Source organism: Acipenser ruthenus, chromosome 20 (genome assembly GCF_902713425.1).
Source record: "Acipenser ruthenus chromosome 20, fAciRut3.2 maternal haplotype, whole genome shotgun sequence".
Lineage (NCBI taxonomy): Eukaryota > Metazoa > Chordata > Actinopteri > Acipenseriformes > Acipenseridae > Acipenser > Acipenser ruthenus.
Genome location: NC_081208.1, coordinates 29,211,914 through 29,225,083, shown reverse-complemented (window position 1 = coordinate 29,225,083; position 13,170 = coordinate 29,211,914). Strand labels below are relative to the sequence as shown.

The following is a 13,170-nucleotide window of genomic DNA, read 5'->3' as shown; positions in this document are numbered from 1 at the left end:
TGTTCTTTCGCAATCTAGCCCTAATCAATGTCATCTAGAGAGATGCTCTCAGTCTCTGCTCTTGTGTACAAACATATCTGTCCATTGCACTTTGTATTGCGCATATATCCCCTTCTGTCACGATTTTTAAATTTCATTTTTAGAAATGTTCATAACAGTTTGTGTGACCTATATGGAGTTCAAGAACTTGCCCTGCCAAAACTTTGAAAAAAAAAAACCAAAACATAATTGCACTGTAAAATAAATACATAGGTAGGAAACCTAACATAGTGCAATTATGCACATGCAACTGAAGGGGATTTATTGCACATCGTGCACGCAGCAGCCAATGAAAATTCCTGAAAGTAGTAAAGCCTGGATGAAAGGGTCAATCCTGGTAAAGCCCAGGTAAGTAAGGTGCACAAAAAAACATAGCTGCATTATGCATAAGAAACCAAAGTCATTATTAATTGCATGATCCTTGAAAACATTCCGTATAGAACATGGCTCCTTTGAAATACTGTGTCAAGAGAGCTCGCTATGGGAATGAAGATCTGGTTGCCATAGCAACCCTGTTAGGGTTAGGAGCTGCCAGCAGTTCACTATTCACTAATACAGTTCTAGAACACAGATTTCACCCAATTCTATGGGGTTTGCCGTTCTTGCCTTGTTAAACCACAGCATATTGTACTGTACACTTCAATGTTTCGCTGTGCTTTTTAGCTGTATTTTTTGGCTCCCTAACGTACATATTAAGGTGTAGAATTTCCATGCGTAGTTTTCAGTTCTCATTATTAAATTAACAAAAAATGACCAGAGGCGCCTGTTGTTATTTTTTTTATTTTATTTTTTTATGTGATGTATTTTAGATAGTAAAGACTGAGCGAGATGAAAAAAATCTATTGAAATGCTGTGTATTTTAAGATTTGGATTCTTGTATATATAAAATAAGCAAGCAAGCAAACAAAGAAACAAACAAATAGCATAAATGCTCAAAGCTATGTGCAATCAATAGTTTTGCTGATTAGTGACTAATTAGATGAAAAGGAGAGTTTAAAAATGACTTTTTAATTGAGCAAACTCTGACATGAAACCAATAAAATGCATACTATTACATTTTAGCAGTGTACTTTGACCTCTAACAAGGGTTTGAATATCTGGGCTTGGTTTAATCCCCCCCCCCCCCCTCTATAGACTTCTTTTTTGGAAAGCAGCCTTGTCTTATTGCACTTCATAATGCCAACCTCTCAATCAGCACTGGCACCTTGCTGCTCGTATTGGTGTTTAGTGGATATGAAATTCCAAGCAGATACCCAGGATTTATGAACCTTTCTCAGTCATCAGTCCCAGGATACGCTCTAATCTCCGCCAGGATGAGGTCCAGATTTTAACACGCTGGGTCTATTTATCCCACAACGACACGAGATTCCAGAATAACATGCTCCGGTGCAAAGCTGACAGGGACAAATTATTGCAAACACAAATCCCTATTAGCAAGTTAATGTTTCTGTCAATTGTATATCACATGCATTTATAATGGGGATATTAAATTGATTTATGCAAAGAGGGAGGGGGGGGGGGGGGGCAGTAATCCCAGTCTGCAGAAGACAGAGAAAGGATTTGTATGCAATAAGATGGCCTTGTGGTTTGAGATGAGTTCTGGGAATTGGTAAGAATGTGGATTGGAAGGGACACATCCCTTCATATCTCGAATATCCCTGTTCTATTCTGTCGAAGCATTTATCTTTATAAATAGGGGAACTGGCAGCACGAATGTTCAGATTAAATTAAATGTTTTGGACCCACTTAGCTGTAAATTTACACGACACCCCTGGAATCACTCCTGGGATGTCCTGAAATACCTTACTTACTGCACAGTTCACAACATTCACACTCGCTCCCTGCCACTTCACATCATTTAAACTATAATCTTTTCACACTTTAATCTTGTTGTTTTGCGAGTGAAACAAGGAAAGAAATGAGACTTGGGAGCTACAGATTAAAAGAAAGCAGATTGCATTCGTATACGTTGGGTTCCTATGGGCACATACTGTACTGCTGGATCTGAGACGCCTGAAAGACAAAATAACTGCACTACGTTTCTTCTGAAGAGAGTTGCAGGGTTCATTAAGGATTATAACGACAGAGATTTATCGCTCCAAATGATGCCTTAAACGAGCCTCTAGCAAGATGACAGTACGATTCCCAGATGAATTTCGGAAGGATTTTATTTTCTGTTTTAAAATGTGCACTGTCAGTGTTTGCAGTAAAATAGAACCTGTCGCCACAGCGCTGAGCAGAAACTGTTTTATTCCAAGAGACTTGACTGATTAGCAGCAAAAACAAACAAAAAAAAAACAAACATGTATTAGGAGAAGGACAGCAATCAGTATAGTCGAATGACAATATCTCTTCAACTCAACCTTACTGTCCTCCACCTAGAGGCATTTGTCACCGGAACACTACTGTGCTGATGGTAGCTGACTAAACCAGGGCCATCTCAGTTTGTATCCTAGTGTTCATTTAACAGTGTGATAAAAACAATAAAATGCATTTTCTTAAGTGTCACAATACCGGTAATTTGCAAAATTACCAACTGCTTTTAGAAAGTAAAAAATCAATGTAGTGGACAACAGGAGCGAGTTTTGTTTTTGGGGGAAAAATCAATAAACAATCAATGAACTAATCAATATGAACACTGCCGGATGCCTCACTGACAAACTAAGTGTTCTCACTCTGTGGGCAACGTCACGGTCCCTCTCCAGTTACTAGGAACGGTAGATCATTGGAACGGTATAACAGAAAACAAAATACAACTACATTTCAGCCATGTTAAACAGTCCCTATTAAAGCACACCTGCTCATTTGAAAGACCTACCCTAGTAAATGAAAACCCTGAATTGCACACTGTTAAAAGGCTATAATGTTCCTTGCTGATAGAAAGCCTAATTAAAGGCTTCCTCGATCACATCATCATTTTTATAGTGTGAGAAAGAAATAAAAGTCTCAAAAGTAATAAAACCTTGAATAAATGCAGTGAATCATAATTAAAAAAGTCAATTCATAAAGCTGTAAACTCCCTCGAATGCCCATCCAGAACAACTATGAAAAGACTGCTCAGTGTACAAGTACAGGCGTGGTACCCTTCCCATAGAGACACTCATACAAATTCCTTTAGGGATAAGCTGCCACTTAGTGGCACAAACATTTATACAAGACACCTGTTGAAGGGGAATTACACCTGACGCAGACTGCAAGGACAGTCCTCTACAGAAGAGTAACAAGATCCATGATCAAGTGTTTTTGCTTTTTGGTACATCATGGTCCATCTTTCAATACCTGGCGGCTGGAATACATATTGTATACAGTAAAAAAGCCCTTATACAGATCATTAATTGCATGACATGAAAGTCTGCTAATGCTGTTTGATACCGAAGCTCAAACAGCATCAGACACCAGAGACCGTATTGCTGTTAGTTAGGAGCTTCAGCTCAGCCAATGACAAATCATGGAGATCATTTTAATGATGTAAACAGCAGCAGATCTGTACACTGGTGCCCTTTAATATGATATTACTGCAGCTCTGCTTATGAGTAATCTACTGATCCCCTAATTAACATCACCACATGCAATGGAAATAGTAGAGATAGAGACGATTTATGAGTTTTATGGGACCACTACTGCTGATGATTAATATAGTTCCATGTAGGTTCGAGTTTTCTAAGGACTGGGAAGGAAGCCACTGTCAAAAAGGAGAACACAGATTCCTTTGGGTGCTGCAATTAATATATATTTTTTTTTATTAATTCAGTGAAATGCAACTAAAAAGAAGAAACAATACCATTAACATGCCCTGGTTGTACATACTACAATGTGAAAAATACCTTTACCAACACAAATATATAAATATAAATATAACATGTGTCGTACCTACAGTATTTAGACATTAGCAAAGGGCCACAAAATGTTTAAAAATGTGAAGCTAAATATCTGTTCACAGTGCAGTCCTGCATTTAGAAATTAAGATTGGAATTCAGATCAAAATGGTCGTACATGTTACAGACAACTAACCATTTCAGAAATTGTATGTAAAACCATAGTAACATGAACCTGCAATCTATTATGATACATTGGGTCCCCCTTATAGTCCACTTTTTTGGTCCTCAGCAATATATGTATTTAATTTGGATTACACTATGTCTTAAATATCATATTTAGGTCCTGTTTGAATTTAAAAAAAACTGAATTAACAATTTGGACTACCTTACCTGAGGTGCAGTAATATCAGGTGCAATACTACAACATTAGTGCCATAAGACATGTTAAACAGTGACTCCCTTTAAGTAATACACCCAGCTGATGCTCTGGCCAGTCCCCTCGGAGCGAGGGCAGGATACAGTCATTTTTCCACTCACAGGTGTCTTGGCGCCAGTGGGGTTGCCCTCGAAGGAGACGAGCACGCTGTGGGTCTTCTTGGAGCGGACAGTTTCCAGAGGCTTCACCGTGAAGGCTGGGTTGTCTACCTGGAAGGAGAAGGCGGTGGTCTGAAGGAAGATGTTCTTGAAGGGGATAGAGGCAGTGGAGCCAGTCCGGATAGGGAAGGGGCCCTGTGCTTTGGGGGGGCCGCAGGATCCGTACAGTGGGATGGTGTAATCTCCTCCGACGGGAGAGGAGATACTCAGGACTCCCCGGGTTTCCCCAAGCTGGCTGGGCTCGAAGATCACCTCCACACTGACCTCCGTACCCCCCTGGGACCCTGGAGCAGCACTAATGGTCTTTTCCAGGTGGAAGTCAGGACTGTCGATCTGAAAAGGGAAAGGGTAAGAATTATAACACTGGAATAATATAAATATAACACTCCTCTACCAATGTTTACTATGTTTTTTTTGTGCACAGTAATTGTTTTCCCACTGGCATTAGGGGCAATTAAGTGGATTATGAATTTCTGTAAGAATTCAAGTATACATGCACTTTCCTTTTGTTTTTTTCATTTTAAAATGACTGTTTTTTTTTAGCCTACTTAGATATGCTGTTTAAGAAATACAGAAACAATGTGTTTACAATCGAAATAAAAATCGGTGGGCTGCTGTTCTTTTCCTCTCCCTCTCTCCTTACCTTGCAGGTGTACTCGGTCTTTACCCGACAGAAGTTGATGAACTTGGTGTTGATTGCGTGGCTGCTGCTCAGCATGGTGCGGAAGTACAGCGGCTTCTCCAGCCCGGCGGGCAGAGCCTTGAGGACCAGCTCGTACTGGAAGATGCCCAGGTCATGGTGCTGCAGGGTCAGCCGGCCCGTGGTTTCACCCGATTTCAGAGGCTGGAACTCAAACATCAGAGTGCCCTGGAAAGGTGTTGGGTGAGCACAATGTGAATGTTACTTCAGAATGCTATTGAGTTCTCTATTTTAATGACATTAATAGTGGTTGATCTAAATACTGCTGCCCTTTTGCAATAATCTTGTCGGTGTTTACTGACCCACTTAGGAGGTGATTAACTGACCTGCGTAGCAAAATGAATACAATGATGTACAGCACGTAAAATCAGGTTTATCAATTTAAAGATGCTGGTATTAAGTGCTGCCACTGATTAAATCCTGAATCAGCCCCAGAGACTCTGCCAGCAGAGTAATTGGTCTGTAGTTTGCAGATTGAACGTTGTTCCCTGTGTGCTCCTACCTCTGACTGGGCTGGGACTGTCAGATGTGTTGGGAAGTTGATGTCTTGGAGTTTACAGTCGGTAGTAAAGGTGACTGGTGTAAGCAGTGGGTTGTCCACGTTAATAACGGCTGAGGTGCACTGGCGCACCGGTGATGTCATCTCAATGGTACTAATTATACCAGGGGGTGTGGCCTTGAAGTTGACAGTATAGTACAGGTACTCCTGGGTTGTCTCGTTACGGAAAGTGACCTTGGAACCCAAGGAAAGAAAAGTCATGATAGGATCCCCACTGAATTAGTAAGCATGCCCTGACTTTTAATATTTTAGAATGAGAACTTTGACCTAAAAAGAACACAAATGAAAGCACCATTGCAAATGCCCATCGTGACAGTGCAAAAATGCAAGTGCAATAAAATGAAAGTTATTTCTTTAAAAACTATAGGAATGCATTTGGAAGCTTCATTCGTTTTACCAGGATAAAAACCCCACCAACCCCCTATTCCCACCTTGGCACTGAACTGCCCCTCCTTGTATGAGAAGAAGTTGAGCTTGTAGTCCCTCTTGGTTAAAGCCGGGACCTCAATGTAGTCGAGGCCCTTTAGGAGAGTTGTATAGTCCAGTTTATCAGGCTTGATCAATTCTACTATAACACGGAACCTGGAAGGGGTACAGAAAAAACAGATACTATTGTAACACAATATACACAGAGCTCAGCCAGACACTTGTGTAAGCTCAGCGTACGTTTAGTAGACATGTGTGTGTTTCATTCACTAAAATAAACTCTGCCATTCCATTCTTGTTCAGAAAGTCTGTGTCAGACTGAAAATAACAAAAGCTGAACTGTATAAATTAATAAAAAAAAAGGTCTGCTTGATGTGTTAAAAGCATTACATGAAATCCCTTTGTTGTCCCCACAATCTTACCGCTGTGGTTTGGGGAGCCAGTTGCTAATGGGAAGGAGCTCAGAGTAGGATGTCTTGCTGGGCACCTCACGGGTGATGTTGCCAGATGACTTTGGCGGTTCAGCAAAGCCTTGCAACAAATAGAGCAGTCCTGTACCATCGGGGAAGGCAAAGAAAACTGAGCCCTGGGGGGGAAAACACAAACACAGCTCTACTGAGGCCACAGTGGTGTACAAAAGCCATCGAGACGTGATAACTGAAACAGAAAATGATATACAGAGTGTCCATGCTTCTCTTTAAGGCATATAATCTTCTGTGTGCACAACAGCCCTAAAATGTACATTCCGAGTTATATTGTAGTTTGTTTGTCATTGAACGGTCAAGCTTTGTGCTGGAGCTGGTACATGTCCTGTTACCTGATGCTTCTTCCCATCGAGGGTCATGGTGAGCGGTCTGTATGTGATCTCGTAGGGCTTGTTCTGTTGGTGCGGCTCAACAACAAAAGAGGGCGGCCCGCTCCATTGCTCCCCCTCTATGACTGGACGCAGGTTCCACAGCTGGTTTGTTTTGTTCTGCAGGAGGATCGACTGGGACTGCCGGGTGCGGACCTGGCACACAAAATTCACCACCTAAGAGGAGAAAGAATTGGACAGTCAGACCAAAGAGCAGTGTAAACCAGCACTCCAAATCCTCCAGTCGCTCTTTAAACTGCTGTCAAAAAAGAAATAACAGCCACCCATTCGTGGATTTCAAAAAGAGTATCATGGGAATAATATCTGAACATCTATGTTAACCACTTAAATGTAATTTTGACTTTAAAATGATGAATGCTGCAAAATACTTTTTTTTTTTAATCTTTTAAACAACTCCATAAACTTTAGCAATGAAAGACAAACAGTACAGTTTTTCTATTGCTTAGTATACAGCACAGTGCACAACCAGCAGACATTTAAGATGATGTGATTAAATGGACATTGCAAAAGAGACATTGCTTTATTATTAGACAGTTCTCTGCGCTGCATTTGTTTCTCAGGTGTTGTGTGGAGCTGCTTACCTCCTTGGTTATAGGTGCCATCACACAGGATCCCGTCAGGGTCAGTTTGAGGGGCTTGCCTCCCTCGATGAAGCAACTCAGGTTATCATAGCGGATGTCCTGGCTCAGGTTGAGGGGGCTGAAGATCAAATCAAAGGTCACCTCCATTCCAGGGGAAATGTACCCTCCCACTGGGCTGATCGAGAAGTCAGGGGCAAATTTCTGCACATCCCACTTAAAGCTGAACAAAAGAAGGTCATGGGAAACAAATCCGAAGTTTGTGAAGTTCCCTTGACACAAGATGTTTGGTAACTTGACACATGACATTTCAATTCTCTATTCTATGCATTTTAAGCCATGTACTTGATTTCTAAGTTTGTTGATTGAAATGTCATCATTTGATCTATTATGTCACTGTAGTCTCTATAGCACATGCTCACAGACACAGGACACACTCAACCTCACAGAATGTTAGTTAAACTATTCAATTTTAATATATACAAAAGCAAGGACCTGAAGCATTATTTTTTTAAATCTTTTAATTGAAGTGCAGTTAAACAGAAGCTCCCCGGGTCCAAAGCTTGGACTTGAGTTATATCATGGGATTGGAGATCTACTGTGCATCCTGAACCTCATTCAGAATGGAAGAAGATACAACTTTAAGAAACTAGTAGACAAAAGTTTTATTTAGGCTAGTGCCAAAACGTTTTTTACATTTACATTCGACCTACTGTAGAACAGTCCCTACCTGGCTCCGATGTCTCCTGTATTTTGCATCAGAATCCTGCGGGAAGCCTGGCTGTTCATGATCACAGCCCCGAAAGGAATGTAGTCCTGATCCAAGCTGATCTCTAGCGCCTGGCAGCACCCACGCAGCATGAAAAGCGAGCGGGACGTCCCGCACCATTCAACCATCCCCTCCTCTGTGAAGGGGGGCACTCTGCGTTTTGGGGAAAACACCACTTCCACAAGACAGCGCCCCCCACTGGCCTTAAGAGTCACCTCTCCCTGGGGACTGACGCTGAACACCTGGAGTAAACGCAAATTTGTTTCATAACAGTGATGCAGGTTTTCTTGTTTTTTAAATGAATTAATGATAATGAATTTGTTTTGGCGAGTAACATCCTGAGTGCAAAAAGCTTTACTGGTATGCAAAATCTGAGGTGCTAATCTGAGCATACGTTTTCAAAAGGGCAGTCAATCAGTGAATTATTATATAAGCAGTATATTCATCAACCTATCTCACTACCTACCTAATCAAACAGACATGTGGACAGACAAACAGAGGAATTGAGAGAAGGTGCTGCGTCAACGCAGGCTGAGGTTCATCCCCCATTGAAAATATTGACGTCTATTTTCTTTTCCAGCTCCACAGATGAAGCGGCATATGTACGTAGTCTCAAAGCTCTAAAGACGACTGTATCATGTACCTTAGGGTCCATCAGTGCCTGTTGGTTAGGATTCACAACCAGGTTAAAGGTCAAGGGGACATGGCTGTTGTTGACCAGAGGAATCAATCTCTTTACTGTCTGCCCGACTCGCAGAGCCCCAAGATTCACCATCTTCTGTTTCGGGTCTCCAAGTTCAACCTGAGTGAAAAGAGAAAGTGGAGGGATGGACCATAAGCAATAAAAAGGCATTAGGCTTGTTGATGTCTATCAACTGTATTTTAACAAAAGAGGTTTTTGACACCATTATTCAAAAAGGGGAATACATATTTTTTTTTACTGTTACCAGAAATACACTGTATAACCAAGAAACAGAGATTTACTCATGAAATACATCTGACTATTTACCCAGGTAAATATCTCCCAATAAGCCATTGTTAGCCCATTGTAATTGACTAAGAGTAGTTGTTAATGTGTTGCCCAGCCTGGAAGTCTCCTCACCTTCATCTCAATGCCCTGACCCAGGATCTCCACGCTCTGCTGGGTGAAGCCATTGATCTCAAAGGTGACCGTCTCCTTGTACTTGATGGCCTCTTTGGGGTAGAAGGTTATCGGTACTTCCACCACTCCTCCAGGGGGCAGCACTTCAGACAGGTGCCCCACCACCAGATAGGCAGTATTGGTGAACAAACACTCAATGCTGTGGATGAGGGGGGTCTCTTTAATTACACTAGGCTCACAGTGTTTTTTATTTATTTATTTAATTTTTTTATTATGGATATCTCATTTTACATTTAAAAAAAGGTAATGTAATACATTTCCTTGTACAGTAGTCTCAGCGTATAGGAACACCTCCTAAGAGAACGGCTTAGGGAACAACCTTGTGGTGAAACAGATTTATTCCCATTGTAAATACTCCATCTAAAGGAACAGGAACTTCACTTAAAGAAACACCTTTTTGGCACTGATATTGATTCGTTCACAACTGATACAGTACTGTTTTGTAACCTGATAACTCATCATCATCAAACTTAAATTGAAATGGTTTATTCAATCTTTTCAAAAACGACTTGTCATCGTGAGAGTGTCTTGAGGCACACTGATTGTTTTATTAAATCTATCCAGAGCTGCAGTCGTACCATTGACTCATTTTTTTATTCTGATTTCCACGAGCGCACCTCATCGCTACAAAATGGCATGTAAACAAACGCTGCATGTAAACACGCCGCTGTTTCTCTTGCTACAAAAAGTTGTAACTTGTTCAAGTTCTTGAAAAAAACCTGACACAAGTTGCCAAGCAATTTGGTGTTTCCCGTTCTGGTGAGTTGCTTCACCATTCTGTTAAATAATTGTGTGCATGTCTTGAATATTGTACGTGCTCAATCTAGAGCTGCTGCTGTGTTTTTTAACTTGTGTAGGGGTGCTGTGTTAATTTAGTTTGACAGTTTATTATTATAGTTTATTAACATACACTTGCCTATTGCTTTTCTCTTATTCTGTTCATTTCATATGTTGATGCACGTTTGTCATGACAAGTAATAAATATACATTTATTTATTGATTCATATTGTGTCCGGTGGTCAGCTTTGTCTTTGAGAACACTTCGGCTAAGAGAACACCTCGCTTGCTTCCCGAGGGGTGTTCTCTTAGCTTAACTCTTAGTTAAACTTAACAATATGTTAATGGTAATGTAATAAATAATATATATTTAGGGGTATCACATACATTTACTGCACACTTTTTTGTAGTTGGTACTTCTACATCTTCATGCGTGTTTCAGATAGATGAGCAATTCAATTTCACTATAACCTGCTTTAACAGTGTTTTGAGCCTCTTGCATTACCTGGCCTCTTTCTCCCCCTTGTTGGTAATGACGAGTTTCTGCGAGCAGGGAACCAGACCAGCGATGAAATTCATCCCAAAGTTGTGTTTGGTGAATGAGAAATGGACACCAGGAGGTACAGCTGAACCAGCCAGCGTGCAGTTAAATGTAGGGCCGTTCTTTATCTGCAAGGAGACATGAGGCAGGACTTGAGTAAACAGCTCATCAAGGCTCCCATTACCACTGGGGGCTAAAGCAGCATGACTGCAACATGTTGCACAAAGCACATGATTGCGTTATTAGAAGTGACGACCTCTGCAGTATGATAGCACCAGTTACTTCCCTGCATCCCAGTTTCCTGCAGTGCTGTTTTACCTTGAGCTTGAGCCCGACATCCTTCAGCACACACCTCTGCAGGGGGTAGAAGGAGAGCGTGGATCGAGTCTGCTGGCCGACCACCACACTGCCAGTCTCTGGAACCACCTTCAGGAATCGCAGCAGCTCCTTTGGACCCCAGAGCTCCCACTGGAAGCCCAGGATGAACTTGCCAGTGTTGGAGACAATGAAATTACAATGCGCCTTCTCGTTCAGCTCCACCTGCGGTTTAGGGTTAGGGTAATGAAACAGAACCTTTAGTCAAAACGTCTTCTATTTTATTATTAATTAATAACATAGCTACAGAGCTGGTGCGCAGTGCTGTCAATGAAAAATGAGTAAACTGGCCATTTTAAAAGTTTAACATAAACAAACATTTATTTGAGACCGTTATGTCCTTCTGCTCATGTTGGTTTAGTGACTACTGTGTATGCTGAATCTGAAATGAAACTTTATTCTAACATCTTTTCGATACCCATGCTGTTATATTACTGTGGACTTCAGCCAGAACCCGCTTGGTATGTGTGTGTGATACTGAGACTATGACTCAACCCTTTACCTGCTGGAAGTTGATCTCATTGACCTTGTCCAGGCTGAACTGGTTCAATTCCCCCTCTGTCTTCTCATATTGAAGACTGGCATTCATGGAGTAGCTGTCCACCTTCACGTTCATGGTCAAAGGAAAGGTTTTCCCCTTCACGTCACACATCAGGTTAATGTTCACCTTCCCTTCGTGTGTTGGGTTGAAGGAGATTACCACCGGGACCCTGGGCAATAGCGAGAATTTGTGATGAAACTGCCTTCAGCTTTGTTTAAATAATAATAATAATAATAATAATAATAATAATAATAATAATAATAATAATAAGATGAACAGGCAGAATAAGTGCATTCTTTAGTCTGGTGTCACTTCAGTGATTCAGTCCAAGTTTTCAGAGATCCTGATGACTGCTTGGACATGGAAAATAAACTAGCCTTTTCCTTCGTAGAATGGGTGGACTGAAAGGATGCGCATTGGCAAGGAAGCTATTGGAGAAGCCTGCTTTGTGGGTATATAGAGGTATTCAGTCTAAAGTGCTGTCAATCCAGCACCAATTACAAATGCTTAACATCATGAAAGAATACAACGTTTCAAGAAAGGAATACTAAGATGAACAACCCTAGCCTTCTCCTTTATACCTGCTCTTAGGAGGCACTACTCCTTCCATTGGCTGCAAGGTGAGACTATCCTGGAACCCCTCCGAGTGTCGGGAGGTCTCTCTGGATGAAAAGTTGAATGCTGTTTCTTCACTGTTTACTATGTACACAGTCTCATGGGCATCTAGACCTGCAAATGATGATAAGGTTTAGAAAGGGAATCAAAAGGACGATTAGATTAGACAGGAAGCACTTTATTTTGTGTTTGTCAAACACTGGATGACAACAGTGAAGAGGAATATAAAGACAAGCTCAATCACTGTGAAGCTAGGAGCACACTCCTTTGTCTCTTCTAGAAGAGCGGTAGAGTCTGCTTCACCACTCCATTGACCTCCACCTCTTCCAGAATAGCTCTTCTGCTCTACCAGCGTTTAACTTGGAAGAGTAGAAGGTAAGGGCCCATTGTGCTGGCTGCAAATTGTCATTTTTCCCAGCAAAGACGCTCATAGCAGCATGGTGACATAATTTGGAATAAACTGTATCCATGGATATAGAATGGTGTGGCATTATCACAATTGGATGGGCATTGTCCAAAGGTACATTGTACCTAAAGGTTGATCTAAGAGGGCTGTGATTAAAATGTGTGGCCATACCAATAAGGAGAGCTCTGTAGTTGAGGTAGGATCGGTCCAAGTACACGGATGGCTCTCTCGCGTGGCCCACCAGCAGGAAAGGCACAGCAATGTTATGTTCCGGAATCAGGAAGGTCCAGAAAGACTCTGCGATGTCCAGTTGTTGCGGCAGAAACTCAAAGGTGTTCTAACACAAGAACAGGTCATGAAAACCATCTGTGAGTATTAAATGCTAAACTAAATTCA

General features: G+C 41.4%; 1 protein-coding gene across 1 annotated transcript in view; it reads right to left on the bottom strand.

The window, feature by feature from the left end:
* Positions 1-3,296: 3,296 nt before the first annotated feature.
* The window catches only part of LOC117425956 (hydrocephalus-inducing protein-like), a 78,674-nt gene continuing 68,800 nt past the window's right edge, over positions 3,297-13,170 (bottom strand). The window contains exons 72-86 of the mRNA XM_034043296.3: positions 12,946-13,111; positions 12,335-12,482; positions 11,715-11,922; positions 11,156-11,377; positions 10,802-10,965; positions 9,460-9,658; positions 9,001-9,159; positions 8,319-8,599; positions 7,592-7,811; positions 6,954-7,166; positions 6,559-6,722; positions 6,142-6,292; positions 5,654-5,884; positions 5,095-5,319; positions 3,297-4,784 (exon numbers count right to left, since the gene is read on the bottom strand). Of these exons, the coding sequence (XP_033899187.3) occupies positions 4,302-4,784; positions 5,095-5,319; positions 5,654-5,884; positions 6,142-6,292; positions 6,559-6,722; positions 6,954-7,166; positions 7,592-7,811; positions 8,319-8,599; positions 9,001-9,159; positions 9,460-9,658; positions 10,802-10,965; positions 11,156-11,377; positions 11,715-11,922; positions 12,335-12,482; positions 12,946-13,111 (3,234 nt within the window). The 3' untranslated portion in view covers positions 3,297-4,301. The remainder of the gene's footprint in view (positions 4,785-5,094; positions 5,320-5,653; positions 5,885-6,141; positions 6,293-6,558; positions 6,723-6,953; positions 7,167-7,591; positions 7,812-8,318; positions 8,600-9,000; positions 9,160-9,459; positions 9,659-10,801; positions 10,966-11,155; positions 11,378-11,714; positions 11,923-12,334; positions 12,483-12,945; positions 13,112-13,170) is intronic.